This window comes from Festucalex cinctus, chromosome 11 (assembly GCF_051991245.1).
Source record: "Festucalex cinctus isolate MCC-2025b chromosome 11, RoL_Fcin_1.0, whole genome shotgun sequence".
NCBI classification, from domain to species: Eukaryota; Metazoa; Chordata; class Actinopteri; order Syngnathiformes; family Syngnathidae; genus Festucalex; species Festucalex cinctus.
Genome location: NC_135421.1, coordinates 18470899 through 18490347, shown reverse-complemented (window position 1 = coordinate 18490347; position 19449 = coordinate 18470899). Strand labels below are relative to the sequence as shown.

The 19449-nt window shown below is 39.4% G+C and overlaps 1 protein-coding gene across 1 annotated transcript in view; it reads left to right on the top strand.

Annotated features, from left to right (window-relative positions):
* Positions 1 to 19449, top strand: part of lrp1bb (low density lipoprotein receptor-related protein 1Bb) — a 291575-nt gene that overhangs the window by 130104 nt on the left and 142022 nt on the right. Inside the window, exons 10-18 of the mRNA XM_077536047.1 lie at positions 792 to 935; positions 2094 to 2330; positions 2532 to 2712; positions 7382 to 7601; positions 8606 to 8795; positions 13614 to 13736; positions 14058 to 14198; positions 16006 to 16131; positions 17959 to 18072. Of these exons, the coding sequence (XP_077392173.1) occupies positions 792 to 935; positions 2094 to 2330; positions 2532 to 2712; positions 7382 to 7601; positions 8606 to 8795; positions 13614 to 13736; positions 14058 to 14198; positions 16006 to 16131; positions 17959 to 18072 (1476 nt within the window). The remainder of the gene's footprint in view (positions 1 to 791; positions 936 to 2093; positions 2331 to 2531; positions 2713 to 7381; positions 7602 to 8605; positions 8796 to 13613; positions 13737 to 14057; positions 14199 to 16005; positions 16132 to 17958; positions 18073 to 19449) is intronic.

Here is a 19449-nt window from a genome sequence, read left to right as displayed (position 1 = left end):
TTAGGAAACCAATAAGACTGTTTAGGAAACCAATAAGACTGTTTAGGAAACCAATAAGACTGTTTAGGAAACCAATAAGACATTTTAGGAAACCATTAAGACTGTTTAGGAAACCATTAAGACTGTTTAGGAAACAAATAAGACTTTAAGAAACCATTAAGACTGTTTAGGAAACCAATAGGACTGTTTAGAAATCCACTCAGACTGTTTAGGAAACCAATAGGACTGTTTAGAAATCCACTCAGACTGTTTAGGAAACCAATAGGACTGTTTAGAAATCCACTCAGACTGTTTAGGAAACTAATAAGACCTTAAGAAACCATTAAGACTTCTTAGGAAACCAATAAGACTGTTTAGGAAGCAATTAAGACTGTTTAGGAAACCATTAAGACTGTTTAGGAAACAAATAAGTCTTTAAGAAACCATTAAGACTGTTTAGGAAACCAATAGGACTGTTTAGGAATCCACTCAGACTGTTTAGGAAACCAATAAAACTGTTAGGGAAACCATTAAGAATGTTTAGGAAACTAATAAGACCTTGAGAAACCATTAAGACTGCTTAGGAAACCAATAAGACTGTTTAGGAAGCAATTAAGATTGTTTAAGAAACCAATAAGACTCTTAATTAAGGCTGTTTAGAGAACGTTTAGGAAATGCTGTGACCTTAAACGAACCCTGGCGTGAAATAATTCACTAGTGTCGCAAATGTTTGCCCCTCAGTGGGATACAGACTTTAGTGTGTGCTCACAAGTGTTTTGTCTTTCTACAATCTGCTCTGATTTTGTCCACAGTTAAGTCTCATGCATGTGAAATGAATTCCTATGGGAAATTGGGTGGATGCTCGCATATTTGCCTTCTGAGCGGCAGCTACAAGTCCAGAACGTGCCATTGCCGCGTTGGCTACAGCCTTGGTTCTGATGGACAGTCCTGTAAAAGTAAGTTTGTTCTACTTGAAAATATATCCTTTCAAGCCTTTTTTTTTTTATCATTAAGTTCTGTCACTAACAGAGCTAATTGGAAGCGCTTGTAATGAATGTCTGAAAAGGACAACATAAGGTCATAACAGAGCAGACGGTGCATTAATCTGCCATAGACTGACATTGATTAAGAAGTGTGCTGATGGACACAGATCATTTCAAAAACGATTTAGTGCTATCATCACACTGCTGGTGTGATTGATTATCGCCATATAACGTTTTAACTTTGTCTGCGTTTGTTGACCAGGCTGATCAATGAAGAAAGATTGCGTGGTTGACATTAAAAGCAGTAGATCAAATTCACGTCCCATTTGGGGGGGGTATGGTGGACCAAGTTGCAGTTTGGGTAACAAAGCGTCAGGAGGCTTTGCTCTGACACATTTTGATTTATTCCCCCATTATAGATGATCTGATGGCACAAGCGATCTTTTTTTTATGCCTCCTTGCGCTCGCTTTCTCTCTTCCGAAACATAATGAGATGGTGGCGCTAAATGGTAGTGCTTCTTACAGCGGTCACACTGGAGTTTGATATCTGGGTCTCTTGCAAGGCTTAATTGTCTCCTGGGTAGTTGCTTTCTCCCTCGCAAAATGATAAATTGAATTGAGGCATGTGTGGTCCTCACCCTCAGCGTTGTAGTCTCATGGGTTGGCACTGAGAGCAAGGAGAGGCCCGCTTCTTTCTCCGGAAGCCCTCCTTCACGCCTACTCTCGCCTCTCTAGAGGTTCGCCGAGGGTTTGACTATGTAGAGCCCCCGTGCGGCTGGCAGGCCACAGAGGAGCTCCGTCAGCTTTCTAGTCTTCTCTACTCTGTCCTTTTATGCAGACGCCGTGTTATTTTAGATCAGAGACAATATTCACAGCCAAGGTAAGTATTTGCCTTTGTCTTTTTGCCTTGGTGTTTTCTTTCGTGTACTGCCAGGCAACTTTTTAACCACAAGGATGACTGAGATGGGAATGAAGAGTCATTGGCACTGGCCATTGACTCCAATAAAGTGAATGGGTTGGTCTAGAGAACAACGCTCGTGATGAAAGCGCGTAATACTCGGATCAGCACTGACAAATTGCGGCAATTAAATTCCAATAACAGTAAACGGTCTCTCCTTTTATTCCGCCTAGAGCCTCAAAACAATCTCTTCCTGTTCTACGGGAAGGGCCGTCCTGGCGTCATCCAAGGTTTGGATATGAACGTCAAATCTAGCGATGAGCATATGGTGCCAATTGAGGATCTGGTCAACCCTCGAGCTATCGATTACCATGCAGCATCAGGACATATTTACTTTGCTGACACCACCAGTTTCCTCATTGGAAGGCAGAACATCGATGGAAGCAGTAGGGAAACGATACTTAACGATGGTAAAAAAAAAAATTTCTTTTATAACACATCCACAATTTCCAATGACTGTACATTTCGTAAGCATTTAATCTCAAAATGTACTACTCACACACTGAAATCGGTTTGTTTGACCTGCCTGGTGATACTTTATTGATTCACAATCTTGCTTTACTTCTCTGAAATATTGTGTTTATGAATTCATTCTAAATGTTCTGTTGTAGAACTCGACAATGTTGAAGGAATCTCAGTGGACTGGATCGGTAATAATTTGTACTGGACCAACGATGGCTACAGGAAGACGATCAGTGTTGCCAGGTTGCAGAGTGCTTCCGAGACCAGGAAAACCCTCTTGGAAGGGAACATGTCGCACCCTCGGGCCATTGTGGTTGACCCTCTAAACAGGTAAAGAAAGCTGTTTGATCACATATTGCGGAGTCTGAAGCGCAAATCGAAAACTTTTGCCCAAGATTAAAGTGTGTGAAATGGTAAAAGTGTTTTTGTGTTGGGGAATTAGAGATTAGGTGCTTGTCTATGTTCTCGGAGATGAACCACCACTACCAGCTCATTAGCCACAGTTAACCCACTTGATGACTTCTTCCGTCGCCCTAATACACATTATTTCTTTTTGTAAATTGAGGCACAGATGATAATTAACCTCACTGCAGAACTCAATTTAAGTTTTCCGCAAATTGCATAGATTGGCTCTTAATTGATATCAATTCAGTCAAGGCAAACCATTTCGGTGTCGTTGCACGTATTCAAGTATTTCCAATTAAATAATCCCGGACTACTTTCACGAACTTTAATAGCAAAATTATATGTAACTCTTGAATCATTTTGTGTTTTCTCAAATGTAATATTTTTCATTGTATTAATAATAATTAAAAGGGGCTGGTGATCAGGAGACTGTGGGTTCAATGCACAATGTGATGGGATAAAGTTTAAGGTTTAGCCATAAACCAGCACTTGCTCTGCGTCTGTGCAATTTGAATATTTGAGATTTGGTAGGATTTTTAACAAGTCCTGCCCCTAAATGAAGGAAAAATTAAAACATTATCACCATTGTTCCCATGTCACTCAAATTCTGATGATTTTTAATCATTTATACAGTACTGACATTGTCAAGAAATAGAAATAGAAACAGAAATAATCTGCTCCGAAAATTTATACCGACCTAACACAGACCCAACATCCACATCACATTAATTACAAGCTGATCATATCAGTCGCAAACCAGTAATTAGAGACCCTAATGTTAACTCCGCTTAGCAAAATTAATAATCCGGCCATGCTGTTTGTTTGTCCAGTAAATTTATCATCAGATTGCGTGGATTAAAATCTGTACCCGGTAATTCTGGCGGTCGCTTGTTGAGCAAGGCTGAATGGTGGTCGGAAACGGCTCATTTGAGCATGTGTGGCGTCGCGGTTCGAACATGCTTCGTTGCTGACAAGTTTCAAGTCAGAGGCAGAGGCAGGCGCCTGCTGAAGCTGCTCATGCTGCTCAGTATTTGTTTCACTCAGTTGGCACTAAGCAGACCAGGCATCTCCGCTAGGCTACGCTTGAAGAGTCAGATCCCTTGAACTCACAGGAAGTTGTTTGAAAGAGATGGGACGGTGGTGGATTATTCAAATTGAGTCCCCGCGGACTGGACAGCTGTTGGGTCTCTGTCTTTAGATTCAACACGCACTATACTGGTATGGACGCACAAGTTGGTGACAAATGACAAATTGATACCCTGTAAACTCATTCACTGAGCTGTTTTCAAAGCTGAGTTCTCCATATTGTCTTTGACGAAGATCGTCCAAGACCACGGGCCTCAAGAAATTTCTTTTCCATCGTTTTTTTTTGTTTTGTTTTTAACATGACATTCTTCATTCACATCTTTTCTCACGATCACGACGCCCATACTCTGTTTATACCTCGATACCTCGAATATATGGTCCTCGAGGGCCGCCGTCCTACATGTTTGAGAGGTCCCCCCCCCCCAACACACCTGTTTCAAAGCATCAGCTCATCAGCAAGCTCTGCAGAAGGATCCTGATTATTTGATTCAGGTGTGTCGAAGGATGGAAAACCTCAAAAAGATGCAGAACTGTGGCCCTTGAGGCCCTCAGTTTGAGAGTTTGATAGTTAACATTTCTCAACTCAACTTTATTTATAAAGCACTTTAAAACAAGCATTGCTGTACATGAAACAGAAATCGCTCGTGCAGTACAGAAAAAGAGTAAGATAAGTAAAATAAGAACAAAACAAAACATTGAACGGAATGACAAAAAAAAATATGAAATACTTTTTTCGTGACGCAAATGATGATTAGCCTATGAGTCAAACTGCCGTAGTATAGCGCCATCTACTGTCAAGGAGAACTTACTCAATGTCGGATTTTTTATTTATTTTTTGTTTACCTTTAACTTACCTTGATACCTTAAAGGGACACTTGACTCATTGAAGAATTTTCAGCAGTGAAAAGTAATATTTTGTCCAGAACGAATCTGATAACTTCATTATTTTTCATGTACAATTAATACCTTTAAATAGTAATTTTTCTACTTGCTGGTGACTGATGATGACATCACCTGTGTTTGAGGAAGTAGGTAACGGCCAATCATGGCTCACCTGTTTTATGGGTTTGGTCAATAAACAGAGCCATGATTGGTCGTTACCAACTTCCTCAGCACAGGTGATGTCATCATCAGTCGACAGCAAGTGGAAAAATTTGTTTTTAAAGGTATTAATTGTGCATGAAAAATAATGAAGTTATCAAATTAATTGTGGACAAGATAGTAACTTTTTACTGCTGCAAATGGCTCAATGAGTCAAGTATCCATTTAAAATAAGGCCAGTATGAGTCCAATACTGATACGCTTTTATGATAACAGTTTATGCAAATAATCTGTTTGAGCATGAGGTGCCTAAATTTGTCCGACTTCCAATATGGTGCCATTCCCTCATAATTGACGCGAGAAGATAAGTTTCATGCACCCCCTAATGTTTGTCTTTGACTCAAAAGCCGCCGTGCTGCTCTTAAGTCCAACAGGGATTTGGTGTGTACATTTTAATGAACTCGTAGAGTATACAGTACTGTATTCATACACTAAGTAGACAGTTCTTTGGATTCTGTACACCTTCACAATGTACTGACAGCAATACGCTCATTTTATGTTGGGCTTTTCATTCATGGTAGCAAAACCACATAAAATAATCTATGCGGACAGTGTTCTATTCAGATATCACAACTATGTAGTGCCCAAATGCCAGCCTAATAGGTTGTGCGTGCCTGCCTGTGCGTGTTTGCCACTGAATAATTCATGGGCGGGGGGTCATCCAGATGACTTGGAAACATGGGCCGTCGCCATTCGCCTCAATTTTGGATTCCCTTTCATCTTCCTTTCGCCGGCCCTCCATCAGCGACGCGGTGATGAGAAGCGGGGAGGCCACACGGCTCACTCGGCAACGCTCAAAAAGGAACAAATCCCCCGAGCACGCTTACTCGAAAACAGATCACATCAAATCGTTGACCCGCACAACAAGTCCGTTGCGAGTTCCAACCTTGGGATCCGCGACGGCAAACTTTTGCTCGGTAATGCCTGATGTGACGATGCGCAGCGGAGCATCTTTTTTTAACTTGCTAAGCGTGAGTGATTTTTGCGACGCTACAACATGCTCGCTTTTTCTTTGCCAGGGTTTTTTAATTATATGCTTTTACATGAGGGAAATCTTGATTCCAATTTATTCACATTTCTTTCGGAATGTGCTGGTTTGTGAAGTTAATCTCAGTATTCTGAAGCAGTGGTTGTATCTGGCGTTCGGCAGAGAAGGGTGTGTTCTCTGTTGGAATCAAAGCAGGGTGAGGGAGGGGGGGGGGGGGGGGATCATCAGTCCCAAGGGTTTGTAGGAACAAAACCCCCGGTGAGGCATGTCACTCGGGTATGAAACAGATCCCTTTCAAGCCTACATATGCTCTCAGATATATTGATTGATAAAAATCAAAGGAACTATCAGTCGATGTGTCACGAAATACAGGCGAGGCGTCATCATTGGCAGTCATTTTGAATAAAATGCCTCTTTCTGCTTGTTGCACACATTTTGCCTGTCATTACAATAATTGACTTGGATTTTTGTATGGTTTGAAAGAAAGCATATGCCGTTGGGTCTTGAGATACGAGTGACCCAACCTGAGCTGTACCTTAAAATACATGCCGGTGAACTCACATTAACAACAAACGGGGATTTGGCAGGTATAAATAGTAAATTTTCTTCAGAAAGATTCTTCAAGCTGTTTATTGACACTCAGATGAAGGTGACTGTCAGTCAAATTATCGAATAAAAGAGAATTATTGAGTATCTAAAACAACCATATAACTTCCAATACCTGATTGGTAACATTGAGAAACCATAGGCAAACAATTAGCATCTATGTGGCGGCGTTGTCACCTTTTAATCAAGATACCGATATGTATTAATCTGCTATCTTTTGGTTGTTTCCAAATGGTTTTGGTGAATTACCGCCACCATCTTTAGCATGCGACATCCTCATACGTCTATTGAAGTAGACGTAGAAGTAGTCATGGCAACTAATGTGTGACATATCACTAGTTTAGCATGCGGATTCCGCCACAACAATGATTTTTTTATGTGTGGTACCAAAAGGTGAAATAACCGAACAGGATTCTACAATTGGCCACAGTGTGAGATAATTCTAGTGAATGTAAGCCATTTTAAACTAAAAACAAAAACTCTTCTGTAGTTGGAAGAGGAAGTTATGAAAGTTTGTTCGCTGCCGTCAATGTGATTTATGGATCATGGTTTTTGGTGCCAGTCCGACTCTGCTGTGTAAAATTCTTGAGTCCTGAGTGACGTATATGTGGTTTTCTTCTTGACTATGCATTGTTTTGACTGATACTACTTATACTCCAGAGCGACTTAGGGTCCAAAAAATATGATATATTTGAACACAACGATGCAGAAGCACATGTTGGCAGACCAGAAAACAAAACTTCCAGGCATGTATTCAAATGAGAAGCAGCCATCTGTAGTATTGTTTGATTGTGTTTTTTGTGATCATGCTAGCTGGATGTACTGGACGGACTGGGAAGAAGATGAGGTCAACGACAGCATCGGGAGGATCGAAAAAGCCTGGATGGACGGTTCAAACCGGCGCATTTTTGTCACCACAAACATGCTGTGGCCCAATGGCCTGACGCTGGACCACAGCTCCAGTAGCATGTACTGGTGCGACGCCTACTATGATCACATTGAAAAGATTTACCTCAATGGCACGGGACGAATGGTGAGTATTTACTGTCAAATCTCCACACTCTTGAAACGTCTAAATTAACCCAAATTAGGTCCAAAATGGACAAAGCCAATCCGAGATTGAGGATTTGACCCAGCACGTTGGGTGAAGATTTTGTATCCAAGAAAAAACTACCCATACTGTTGAGTTAAAGCGACCAATAAATTGTTTACAATGTATTGTATTTTATAATATAAGGCAAGGCAGCTTTATTTATTTAGCACATTTTGTACATTAGGCAACTCATTGTGCTTCAACTCATTCACTCTCAGCCATTTTTACTGAAGCTATTTTTACCCTTTTGCTCCTGGCTGTTTTACTGGATTTTGACTGCTTTTGCAAGGCCCACAATATTATTTTATATTGCGATAAAAACATGGGACCTATCAAAAGAAAGATGATAGTCTCTTCTTTCATCAGGAAAACAAACATTTTCTATCTGTTTCTGTTTTGCAGCAATTATCATTAGACTATAGTTAAATTTCATCATTATTTACAAATCTGCTTAGAATTGTGGGAAAATCAACTTGATTTGATCTTTTATACTCTGCTGCCACCTGCTGGCCATTGTTGTCATTAATACCATTTTTTTTTCACCCGGTCTATGCAGTTGAGAGGCTGCATCAAGCCTTCTGTATGCTCTAGCATAAAAAAGCATTAAAAAAAAACAAAAACAAAAAAAACCGTATAAATATGTCTTTGGGACACTTAAAACATTTCAAATAGAACGTGCAATTACACTTGGGGCTGGCTTCCCCTCTGTTGCCATCTTGTTTTATTAGTATGCAGCATAACATCCCAATGCTGCTTCACCATGTGTGCTTTGAATTCAAATCCAATCTTCAACCCAACCTGCTGAGTCAAAATAATGAACCCAACCTTGGGGAAAAAAAGTAACCCATTCTGCTCCAAATCTGGAGCTAGTCAGCAAAAACAACCCAACACATTTTGGTGTACAATTATTTGCGATGACAGTGTTGATCTACTTTTCATTACAGGTGGTCTACAATGGGAAAGAGCTAAATCACCCTTTTGGAATATCCCATTATCGCAATTTTATCTTTTGGACGGAGTACATGAACGCGTCCGTCTTCCAGCTGGACTTGTCCACCGGGGATGTCAATGTGCTGCGAAGTGAGAGGCCACCATTATTTGGCCTGCGAGTTTACGACGCACACAGTCAGCAAGGTTGGCTCTTTTTCCCCTTTTACTCTCCCCTCATCCTGCGCCGCTGAACCGTAACAACCCACACAGTCAAAGTTGGACTGCATATTGACCGTCTCTGCTATGTGTCCAGATATTAGCGATGCGTGAGTCTTCACCCGGTGTACTGGGTCGGAAAGTTCATTACAAAACATCAAGGGTCAGATCAGAAAGTTGACGGCCCAGCCGTGTGAAAGACAATAAATAACCTCAAACGGGAACATTACAAACAAACAAACTTGCTAGTTCATGCACTGCTTTTGTCAATGCCATTGCTAGTTGTTGTTGTTATTATTAAGAATGCAATTCATATTCCACAAAGCTTGACTATGACTGATATCTTATTAGCAGTCAGTGACCATTTTCCACTCCAAACATGACCAAAAAGTAAAGTGTGGGAGGCATTCCGGCAGCTTGTACTGTTCAATGACACCATTAAAGGCTACATTAACTGCTTGAGTTGTGAGGCGCCGCATAAATGTGTCGTCCGTGAGACAAGAACATCAAACCTTAATCTGCATTTACTCAGTCGTTTATCATCTTGCTCGCACGTTCAGTCGTGCCCACCGGCCGCGGCATGAGCTACACCTGACCACTGCAAGAGCTGTGTACAAATGTGGCCTTTATGCTTCTTTTGGACTTCAGATGTGGATTTTTCATAGATTCTCATACTGGTTGCATCCTATTGAGAGAAATTTATAGTATGGGCTAGTTACCAGAGACAATTTTAGGCACTAATTTTAGGCGTTCAAATAATAATAATAATAATAATAATAATAATAATAAATTTGGTTGATAAATAGTGTTTCTATCTATGCAAAGATGTCATGAAACAGTTAAAATAGGAACAAAATGTCCTTATAATCCCCCACAAATACAGAAAATTGGGGCGCGGGGGGGAAATGTTTACTTCACTTTCGGCTCCATATCAAGGTCAGATTTGCATAATAATGATGAGCATAATACTTTAATGATCCTCAAGTAAACAAACACTTTAAAGTCCCTCTAAATTGAAAATATGTCTCATACATTTGACACACCAAAGAGAGGAGTGGCGCTTAGAATGTCGCCAAATTTGATAAGTAAAAAAATAAACAAACAGACAAATACTGTATATGAAATAAGGCCTCAGAAATTGTGAAAAATTAAGCCCTTGTCTTAGCTCTTGAATGCAGTGGGCGTATCCGCTGAATGAACCGAAACCACGCCCCACTTAACTGTCAGTATGCCTACATATGATCAACATGTTTGAGCCATAAATATATATTTGTCGTGATTGGTGTGGGCTATAGGACCGGAATGCAGGGATGCAGGGTGTACTCAAAAATATATATATTTATTTTCTCAAAACAAAAAGGCAAACAAGGCATGTCGAATCAAATGAATAGAAGTCCAAAAAACAAGAGGAAAATCGCAAACCAAAAACTGGGAAGAGACTCACATATGGGAATTTAATACGGATACCAACAGAAGCAATAATCTGACAACGACTGAGCTAACTAAATACAAACAAATTGACAACGAGATGAGGAGCACCTGAATGGCAATTGCTGAGGGAGCTGATTGGTAGGCTTAACCCGTCCGGTTTCATGTCATTCCGTGTTGGGGTGGGGTGGCCGCTCCTAATGTGGGCTAAAGCGTGCTTTGCACACTACATTTGCTTAGCCTAACAGAGTACAAGTCACCCGGATGTTTACTGTCCACTTGGACTCGCCGACGGCTGGATCTGCCAGTTTTATCCGGCTTTTGGTTGGAAACAACTCTTTGCCGTGTCCTCCTTGGCTGTACTGCATTTTGAACAAGTGCTTCTAGTTATAAGGCGAAATTGCACCTTATATATCCGCCGTGGGACGTGATAATTCCTTGTGAGTTCTTTGTTGTCATTTATTCAATGTGTATTTTACGCAAACGACACGTCACGATGATCACATGACTGTCCAAAATGCCCGATACAGTACTTAACGCAAAAATATTCATAGAAAGTGCTATAAAATCAGAATTGCTCAACATAAATTGGCATTTTTTTTCCAGGGAAGAGTTGAAATGAACCATTTCACAGAATAGCTGGTTAGTTTTTCGTAAGTCTTGTGTTCCTTCCAGGGACCGGTCTGACGAGAGCAGGCGGTCACAAAAACAAACATGGCTTATGTAATTAGACGGGTCCGTAAAGATTGTCCGTTTACTACAGATTGTTCTAAATGTGGAAATGGGATTTGGCTGTTGCTCACTGGAGGGCTACAAATCTAACTGTCCTTTTTGTAAACCCTTTTATAATTTCTTCAGGGATTGGTTTTAGCATGCCACATAAATGTAAGGTGAAGAATATTCCTCGATTTGTCTGTCTGCATCCCCCTTTGGAAAAAGTTTGGACAGCTCAGCACCAAAGAGTGGTTGCGGGTGATAATATATTCTCACCCACGCATCACTGCCACTTAGCGCACACTTATTTAAAAGAGTACACCTACAGTAACATACCCTAAAAAATCTGCATACGCGCATAGCCGAATCAAAGTTGGCATTGTAAGCCGCGGTGTAAAATCGCATGACAGACACCCGGGATTCTCTTGAGCCTCTCCACTCTGTGAAGTTAGCGTACATAGGGTGGCCAAGGAAGGCTTGCTCGCTCTCGCGCAAATGATGATGGATTCACGCTGTTAGGAAGCTGAAAAGAGCAGATAGGAGAGCTAACGGATATAGCTGGCAGTGGAGTATGGACGGAACGCGTCCGCGCAGCAAGCATTTCTTTTGTTCTGCTCGTAATAGGCGTGAAAACGATCAGACGTGCGCCCAAAAATACACATTTCAAAATGTGATGCTTCAGATTTAAAAGCAACATGAATGATATTACTATAAATACTCTGTTTTGTAAGTCTGTTTTTCCACCGAAGAATTGCCGTGTTTTGGACTTTGCAGTAGCCAAAATACGTATAATGCACCATGCAAAACATATCTCTACTTTTAATGTCACATAATAAGTACTTTTAGAATAATTACTTGACTCAAGACTAATCCAATAATACATTATCTTATTGGCTCAGGCACTGTCTCTTTGCTGTTTTAATGAAAAATAAGTTGCATATGGTTGTTTGTTTTCCGTATCTGCCCGCAAGCAATTTTGCAATGTCTCTTGACAGGAATATTTAATTTTCTTTTATTTATTTATTTTCCCCTCATGCTATTTTAGATACCATGACATCCAACTTGCATATATTAGACAAGGATATTGAATAGTTATCAATGCAATCTTTAATTTTCACTGAACCGTGACACTTACAATAAAGAGGACTTGGACAGGCTGAATTGAGAGATTTGTTTCTAAATAGATTCCACATTTTTGAAGATAATGGCTGAAAAATATGCAGAGATTAAGAAGTACTGCTCAGTTGTGGATAGAGAGCGTAAAAACTGTTTTTCACTTTTGCTGCTATTTTGGGTGGTAGCATAAAGGGAAAAGGCCAACTTCAAAATAAAATCTTACGGTTGACTTGACCCTGAAATAATCTTCAATTGTTAATTCATAACGTTTAAAAAAAAAAAAAAAAAAAAAAACCCTCATAATTAAAAAAAAATGCAGCCTGTTCCCAAGTGTTAGCAGCTAGTGGCTAGCAGCTAGCTACTAAGAGAGAGACTTTTTTTTCAAAGGCAGTGTTATTAGGCGAGAATGAGTCTATACAGTTTGATGCTGACACCCTGACAGAGCTGCACTTCCTACTGATCCCATTTTGTCCAAATCAGGCTTACTCAAATGTGCCATTTTAGCTGGAAAAATCGTTAGTATGGTTCTGATGTCATAGCCCAAAAAGGAAAAACATATTGATTTTGTGTCAGGTTTACCTGTTTGACATTCATCAAACACAAAAAAAGGAGACAAGACACTCAGTTCAAAGCCTGCGAGGAGAGAGGAACTGACTGATACAATTTACGATTGCACTCTCTGAAAAAATCCCCTCCTCACCCTCTCCTTTTATTTGTTTTGCACACCCCAAGTTACATAGGTGTTCCAACCCGAATAATGCAAATGCAAAACAAAGTTGGAACACAGTGTACTTGTTTGTCTAAGTGCGTGTGCATATGAGTGGAAGATTGCTGAGTACATGTGTGGTCAACTTTGCGATCATTTCTTAACAGAAAACAGGTGGCCTCAGCAGACTGGCTCTAACCATTCTGCTGCGTTAGATATTCTGGTTCTTCAGCTTCTTGAGTCATCTTCTGTTAAGATAACATATAGCTACACTATATGAATGTCAGTGTAGAGCAGAGTAAAGCATTCTTCATTGCAAGCAGAAGCAATTTTTCATTGCAGCAAATGTTTGCTAACATATTACTTATATAACTTATTTTGCATTTTGTAAAAATGAAAACTGGTTGTTCGTTATTACTTTTGTGTTCATAATTGTTCTTGAACCAAGCAAATATATATATATATATATATATATATATATATATATATATATATATATATATATATATATATATATATATGTATATATGTGTGTATATTTTACTAATACCAAAATATTTGCGGGCTGCAACACTAAAACTGACCTGTTTCTTGTTTCACATTAGCGATTATCCGACAAAATTACAATGCGCGCTTCAAACCGAAAATGCATCTCGGCGTGGCTGCTTTAGAGCGCCTCATCGTCGGCTGTGAGTGCATACGCATCACAGAGATAAAGGCAAACGAGCATGGTGCGGGGTGGTGCTGTGTCAAATGTGGACGACACATTTATTTTCACTTTACTGGGACTTCAAATGAGACCACCACCTTATTTAGGATCTCGTCTTTTTTTGCGTTCCCAGGTGACAACGCTTGCAGTTTGAATTATGGCGGCTGCACTACCCTCTGCCTCGCCATCCCAGGAGGCCGAGTTTGTGCCTGCGCTGACAACCAGGTTCTGGAGAAGAACAATGTCACCTGTGCAGGTGGGAGGAAAATGAGTCCGACGGAGCAAGAGGCTTAAAAACCGTATTTTTTCCCAGTGCGCTGTAATCCTTCCATTCTACGGGGAAAAGAACAACTAATAGCTTCCTCTTCTCCAATGCAAATCACTTGAGGAACATATTCATTAAGTGGCCAAATCTTCCCAATGTCTTTCTGTATCCTATATTCAAATCCCACTGGCTAACCATGAGGTCATAACATGTTTTTTACATCATCATCGCTATGCCAATAATGTCCACTAAACCAATTCTTCATGGAAATTCTCCAGTTAATTGTACTCCACTTTTTGTCCTTCCCAGAAGGCTCTAGCGGCAGTTCAGAACCGCAGCGGTGTCAAAGCGAGGAGTTCCAGTGCCGCAACGGGCGCTGCATCCAGGCGCTGTGGAAGTGCGACGGAGACGACGACTGCCTGGACGGCAGCGACGAGGAAAGCCATACGTGCTGTGAGCAGTGCTCAATTTGTCTCCATGCTCGCTTTACATGCACAGAAATGAGAAGCAAAAAATGTTCGATGCTGTTAACCTTTATCCTTCCAAATGTCAGCACCAGCATAAGGATGTTCCCCATCTGCCCTTCTTTTTTTTTTTTACTGCAGTGAAATGTGCTGCTCTGATTTTTTTTTTTTTTTTTTTACCCAGCAGATTATCTGTCATCTGTGTCGCGTTTAGCATACACGTTTTGATACATGACCTGCACAAACTAATTAGATTCTATGCCAGAGCCGTATGCCATTATTTACAATGATAATAATGCAAACAGAATCTTTCACTCATTCACCATCACTAGACATTTTCAAAGCAGAATCCCCCATACAGTGAGAGCTGACTGCTTTCCCTCCCAAAATGGCACACAATGGGGCAAACACACCCCAGTCTGTGCTAGTCGAGCAAAATACTAAAAGAAAACTGTCTACCATATGTGAAAGTGTAGAAGAGTGTAGAAGTGCAACGATGAATCGACTAATAAAATTAATTGGCAATTTTTAATAATCAATAAATCGTATTGAGACCTACAGTTGTCCAAATCGTCTTATATTTAGCCTCTCAGCAGTAAATATTCTCAGGTTTCCCGAGTCCTCTATGGAAGCAGACATTATCATATTGTTGAATTAAGACATTTACAAGTGCCTACTTTAACTTTGGAAAGCACTGATCAATATTTTAAACAAGAAAAATCATATGTGTATATATATATATTTTTTAATGTTAGTGTATTTTTTGCAGTCAATTTGACAAAAGTGATGAAAATGTGATTTTGAGCTAGACTAAGTGCAATTTCGGGAGAAATTGCGTGGGAATGCTGAAAGCTAAATGCTTATGAAGTAAATTGAAAGAAATTATGTGAAAATTACAAATTTTTAATTGAAGTTGAAAGATAAATGATAAAAAAGAACTGAGCAGTATCACAGAGCTAGTCATGATGATCAGTTGTATGTATGCGGGATGCTTTCAGCATTCCTACAATTAAGGGATGGAAATTAAAACATTTAAAAAATCTGATTCATCAATTAATCGACAATCAACAGATTAAGCGATTATTAAAATAATCGTTGGTTGGATTGCAGCCCTCTAAAAGTGCTTTACAAATCTGAATTTTACAGACAAACTTGATGAGGCACCTTCTACCACACCTAATGTACCCGTCGAAAACTTGACGAACATATTTGTCGGGGCCAGTAAACGTTTGGATTCCAGTTGACGAATACAAACATCCACCATAGTGAATTACTTAAAATCATCACAGTTTGATATTGATGATGAATTATGTCTCCATTAGCTATTGTGTTTTGATTCCAGTGTTAAATTTATCACACTGGCTCCATAAGTGCAATAACGCAGCAAATAACCTCAAATATGCAAACTGGTCTCTCAGCCGTGGTGCGAGCGGCAACCTTTTCCACATGAATTTACAGCATGCACCAACCCACTCTTTACTCTAAAGACTTTCACAAAGCCTGACACTTGGTCAGTGGCTTCTATGTGTGATATATGGTTGCAATTTGCCACATGGATGCAGCAAATAAAGAATGGTGTCTTTATGGAGGCTGTCAGAAAACACAATGTTTTATACACCATATTGATTTGTTAGCTCGTTTTCTTCTCGCTATATTTCATCATCTGTATTACGCTCTATATACAGTACGGGTCAGAAGAAAAGTTTGGACTCGCCTGCTGAATGAGAACGTGCGTCCTCAGTTTTGACGGGTGCCCCTTTCTGCTGTGAACTTCACGCGAATCTTCTCCTTTGCAGACAATCACTCGTGTCCGATCCATCACTTCAAATGCAAAAACAACCGCTGCATTCCCAAGAAATGGCTTTGTGATGGGACAAACGATTGCGGTAATAATGAGGATGAGGCCAACAGCACGTGCTCAGGTGTGTATTTCCTGCCTACGTCTAACCAAATATGCTAACCCAAAGATGGTAAAAAATGAACGACTTAGAATTATACCATGTGTATTTAAAACAACAAAATCGCTTTGTCCTATGAATGCCCCCGCTAGCTTAATGCTAACACATAATGGGAACGACCTTTGACAGGCTAACGTTGATAATTGCAGTGTTGAATATCGTCGCTGCTATGTGAAAAACACTAATGTCCATTTTTGTCATTTTGTACACTTTGTTTTTGGGATGAAATTGAATGCAGACATCCCAAAAAAAATAAATAAATAAAAAAAAAAAAGACAAATTGACACGTGTTTTTCACATAGCGGCGACGATGTTAGCATCCCCTATTCCTAACTTCATCATCATTGTCTTTTGTCTCTTGTGACACTCTTGGTAGAAGATTTAACGTGACAAACACAAGCTGCTTGTCATGGTCAAAATTCCAAATAATCCACCAGGTTCATGACCTTCTGCATTGTTTTGATTAGGGATGTAACGATATCCAAACATTACAATATGAATATTATCACGATGTGAAGGTCACGATATGATAATTATCACGATATTGTGGGAGGTTGGCGATACAAAAAAAAAAAAAAAGAGGTCACGATATTGTACAAAAATGAGCGCATACAAAAAAAAACACAATATTGTGCTTTTGTACATTACAGCAATGAAAAAATATTCTAAAAATATTAGAAATATTATATATAAAAATATATAAATATTGACTGACTCAGTTCACAAGCATATTACGTTCCCCTTCATCTTACCATTAGCGTGGATTTTAAACATAGAAGGGCCAAAACATGTCTTGAAAAAACTAGCCACCAGAGGGTGCTAGAATTGCACAAATGGAAGTAAACCCAACTTTTTAAACAGATGTGCTGCTTTTAATATCGTGACATGACAACGGCGATATATTGTGGGAGTTTTAATATCGTGATATCACAATATTACTGTTATCGTTATATCCCTAATTTTGATACATGTTCATTTCACCCAAAAGACACTGAATGTTGGCCATAGTTAGTGTTTTGTTTTGGGGTTTTTTTTACTTTTAGTTTAATGATCAGACCAGTGTTGGCCAAGACTTTCCTCTGCCCATTCCCATAAAAATAAAAAAATAACGTAGTTTTTGTCATTTTCCGTCGCCGGTGTGCCTCGTTAAGATTCCCGTTGACCACGTTTTGTGCTTAAAGTTAAAAACCAAATTCCGATCATTTTTGTTTTATAGGTGAGGCTGGAACAGATTAATGGCATTTTCATTGATTTCAATGGGGAAAGATGATTTAAGAAGCGCGGTCACAGAACAAATTAAATTTGTATCTCAATGCACCGCCGTATACTGTTTAATGACGTGCTTTCAACTTTTAATCACCAGGAGTGATGTAATACAATATAACATTTATGACATTAGCTCCGGCGTCCTTAACGATCCCTCTCCGGAGCGATTTATGTTTGAGAGTCTCAATCAGCGCGCATTAAGCAGAAGGTGATGAATGTTCCCTCGTCATCGGATTGACGCGTATATTCCGCATCAACAAGAGATCACTGGGGGGGTCGTCGGTGGGTGTCCACCAGCGATACGCAGCATGTAGCTGTCAGTCCGTCGTCGAGTGGCGTAATTTCCCCGAGACCGCCAGACCTTCTGAGTTGCAGCTGAGTGATCGAGCGATAAAGCACAAGGCAGACATTGACATCCCGGTGATGTAGTGATCATTAAGCTTGTTCTCTACATCCTACATTGACTTATGCAGGATAGAATTGAATAAAGTGGTGGGTCTCACTTTTTTTTTTTTTTTACGGCAGCCCGGTCGTGTCAGACTGACCAGTACGCGTGTCAGAATGGGCGCTGCATACCTCAAGCGTGGCTGTGCGACCGCGAGGATGACTGCGGGGATGCGTCTGATGAAGTATCGTGCAGTAAGTCTCATGTCGGCTTCTCACCTCGCAGTCAAGTGTGATTTCAACGTTTCAGCTGCTACATTATGTATGTGGTGCTCAGTCCTGGCAGCGCTAACAGCTTTGTTTTTTTGTTTTTTGTTTTAACATTCAAGAAGCTTTAATGCCAATTCTAGGGATTTATTTTTTTTTTGTCACTGTTTTATTTGACTGAACTCATTCACTCTCAGCTATTTTCACTAAAGCAACGCCCTTCACTCCCTGCTGTTTTGGTGGCTTTTGACTGATTTTGATTTGATTTGATTACCAAAAGAAGGATTAGTCTCTTATTTCATCAGGGAAAAAAAAAGTACATTTCTATCTATCTCTTTCCATGTTGCAGCAATTAGCATTAGAAGATAGCTAATTGTCATCATTATTCACATTCCTGGTAAAAAAGACTGTCAAAAAGAGCGTGTTGCAACATGGCCCTGGTTGATCTCTTATACTCTGCTGCCACCTCTTGGCCGTTCTTGTAATAACTACCATTGCTTCAACTGTTCTCTTCAATTCAGAGGCTGCATCAAAGCCTCTGTATGCTCGAGCATAAAAAATAAAAAAAAACAAAAAAAAACGTATAAATACGTCTTTGGGACACTGGTAATATTTAAAATAGAACATATATAGAACATATTTATACGTTTTTGGGAGCAAATGAGTTCAGGAACAGGACTGAGAGTGACAAGAGTTAGTTTTTGGCATTGAACTCGCAAATACATATCTTAAACCCACATGGCTTTTATGCTATTAGCATGTTGATGCAAAGCACATGATTGTGTTTCATCAAATATTGTGTTTTAAAAATAAATTAATAAAATCCAAAATAACATGCATAATATATGAGCTGAAAAATAACTTACTTTTGGACTTCCCATGACCTGCTGAGGATTTGAATGATGCAACTTCCTGTGTAGTGTGTACCATAGACTATTAGATAATAAATTTGGGGTATTTTGGGGTAAGAACTTAACACTATTAAGTAAAAAAAAAAATAATGCAGCATTTGTAAAGGATTTAAATAATTATGTTTCTTTAGAAAGTCTATTTTTTTATTTATATTTTAGGAAGTGAAGACAGCTAACAAATGCTATTTTTCAGTGTCAATGTAGTTTAAATTAATATTTTAAATTGTATTTAATAAATACGTCATGTGCAGGACACTTTAATTTATAAAACAATATATTTTACAGTTAAGTTTGTCATGCATTTATGCATTTTATTTCCTGCAGACGTAAATAGCACCGATTCGGTAGAATGACCTATAATAGTGACCAACGTTCTTTTTTTGCCCGAACGCATCTATTTTTACTTTTTTAAAATTATTTTTACTTATTTATTTATTTATTTTTATTTTTATTT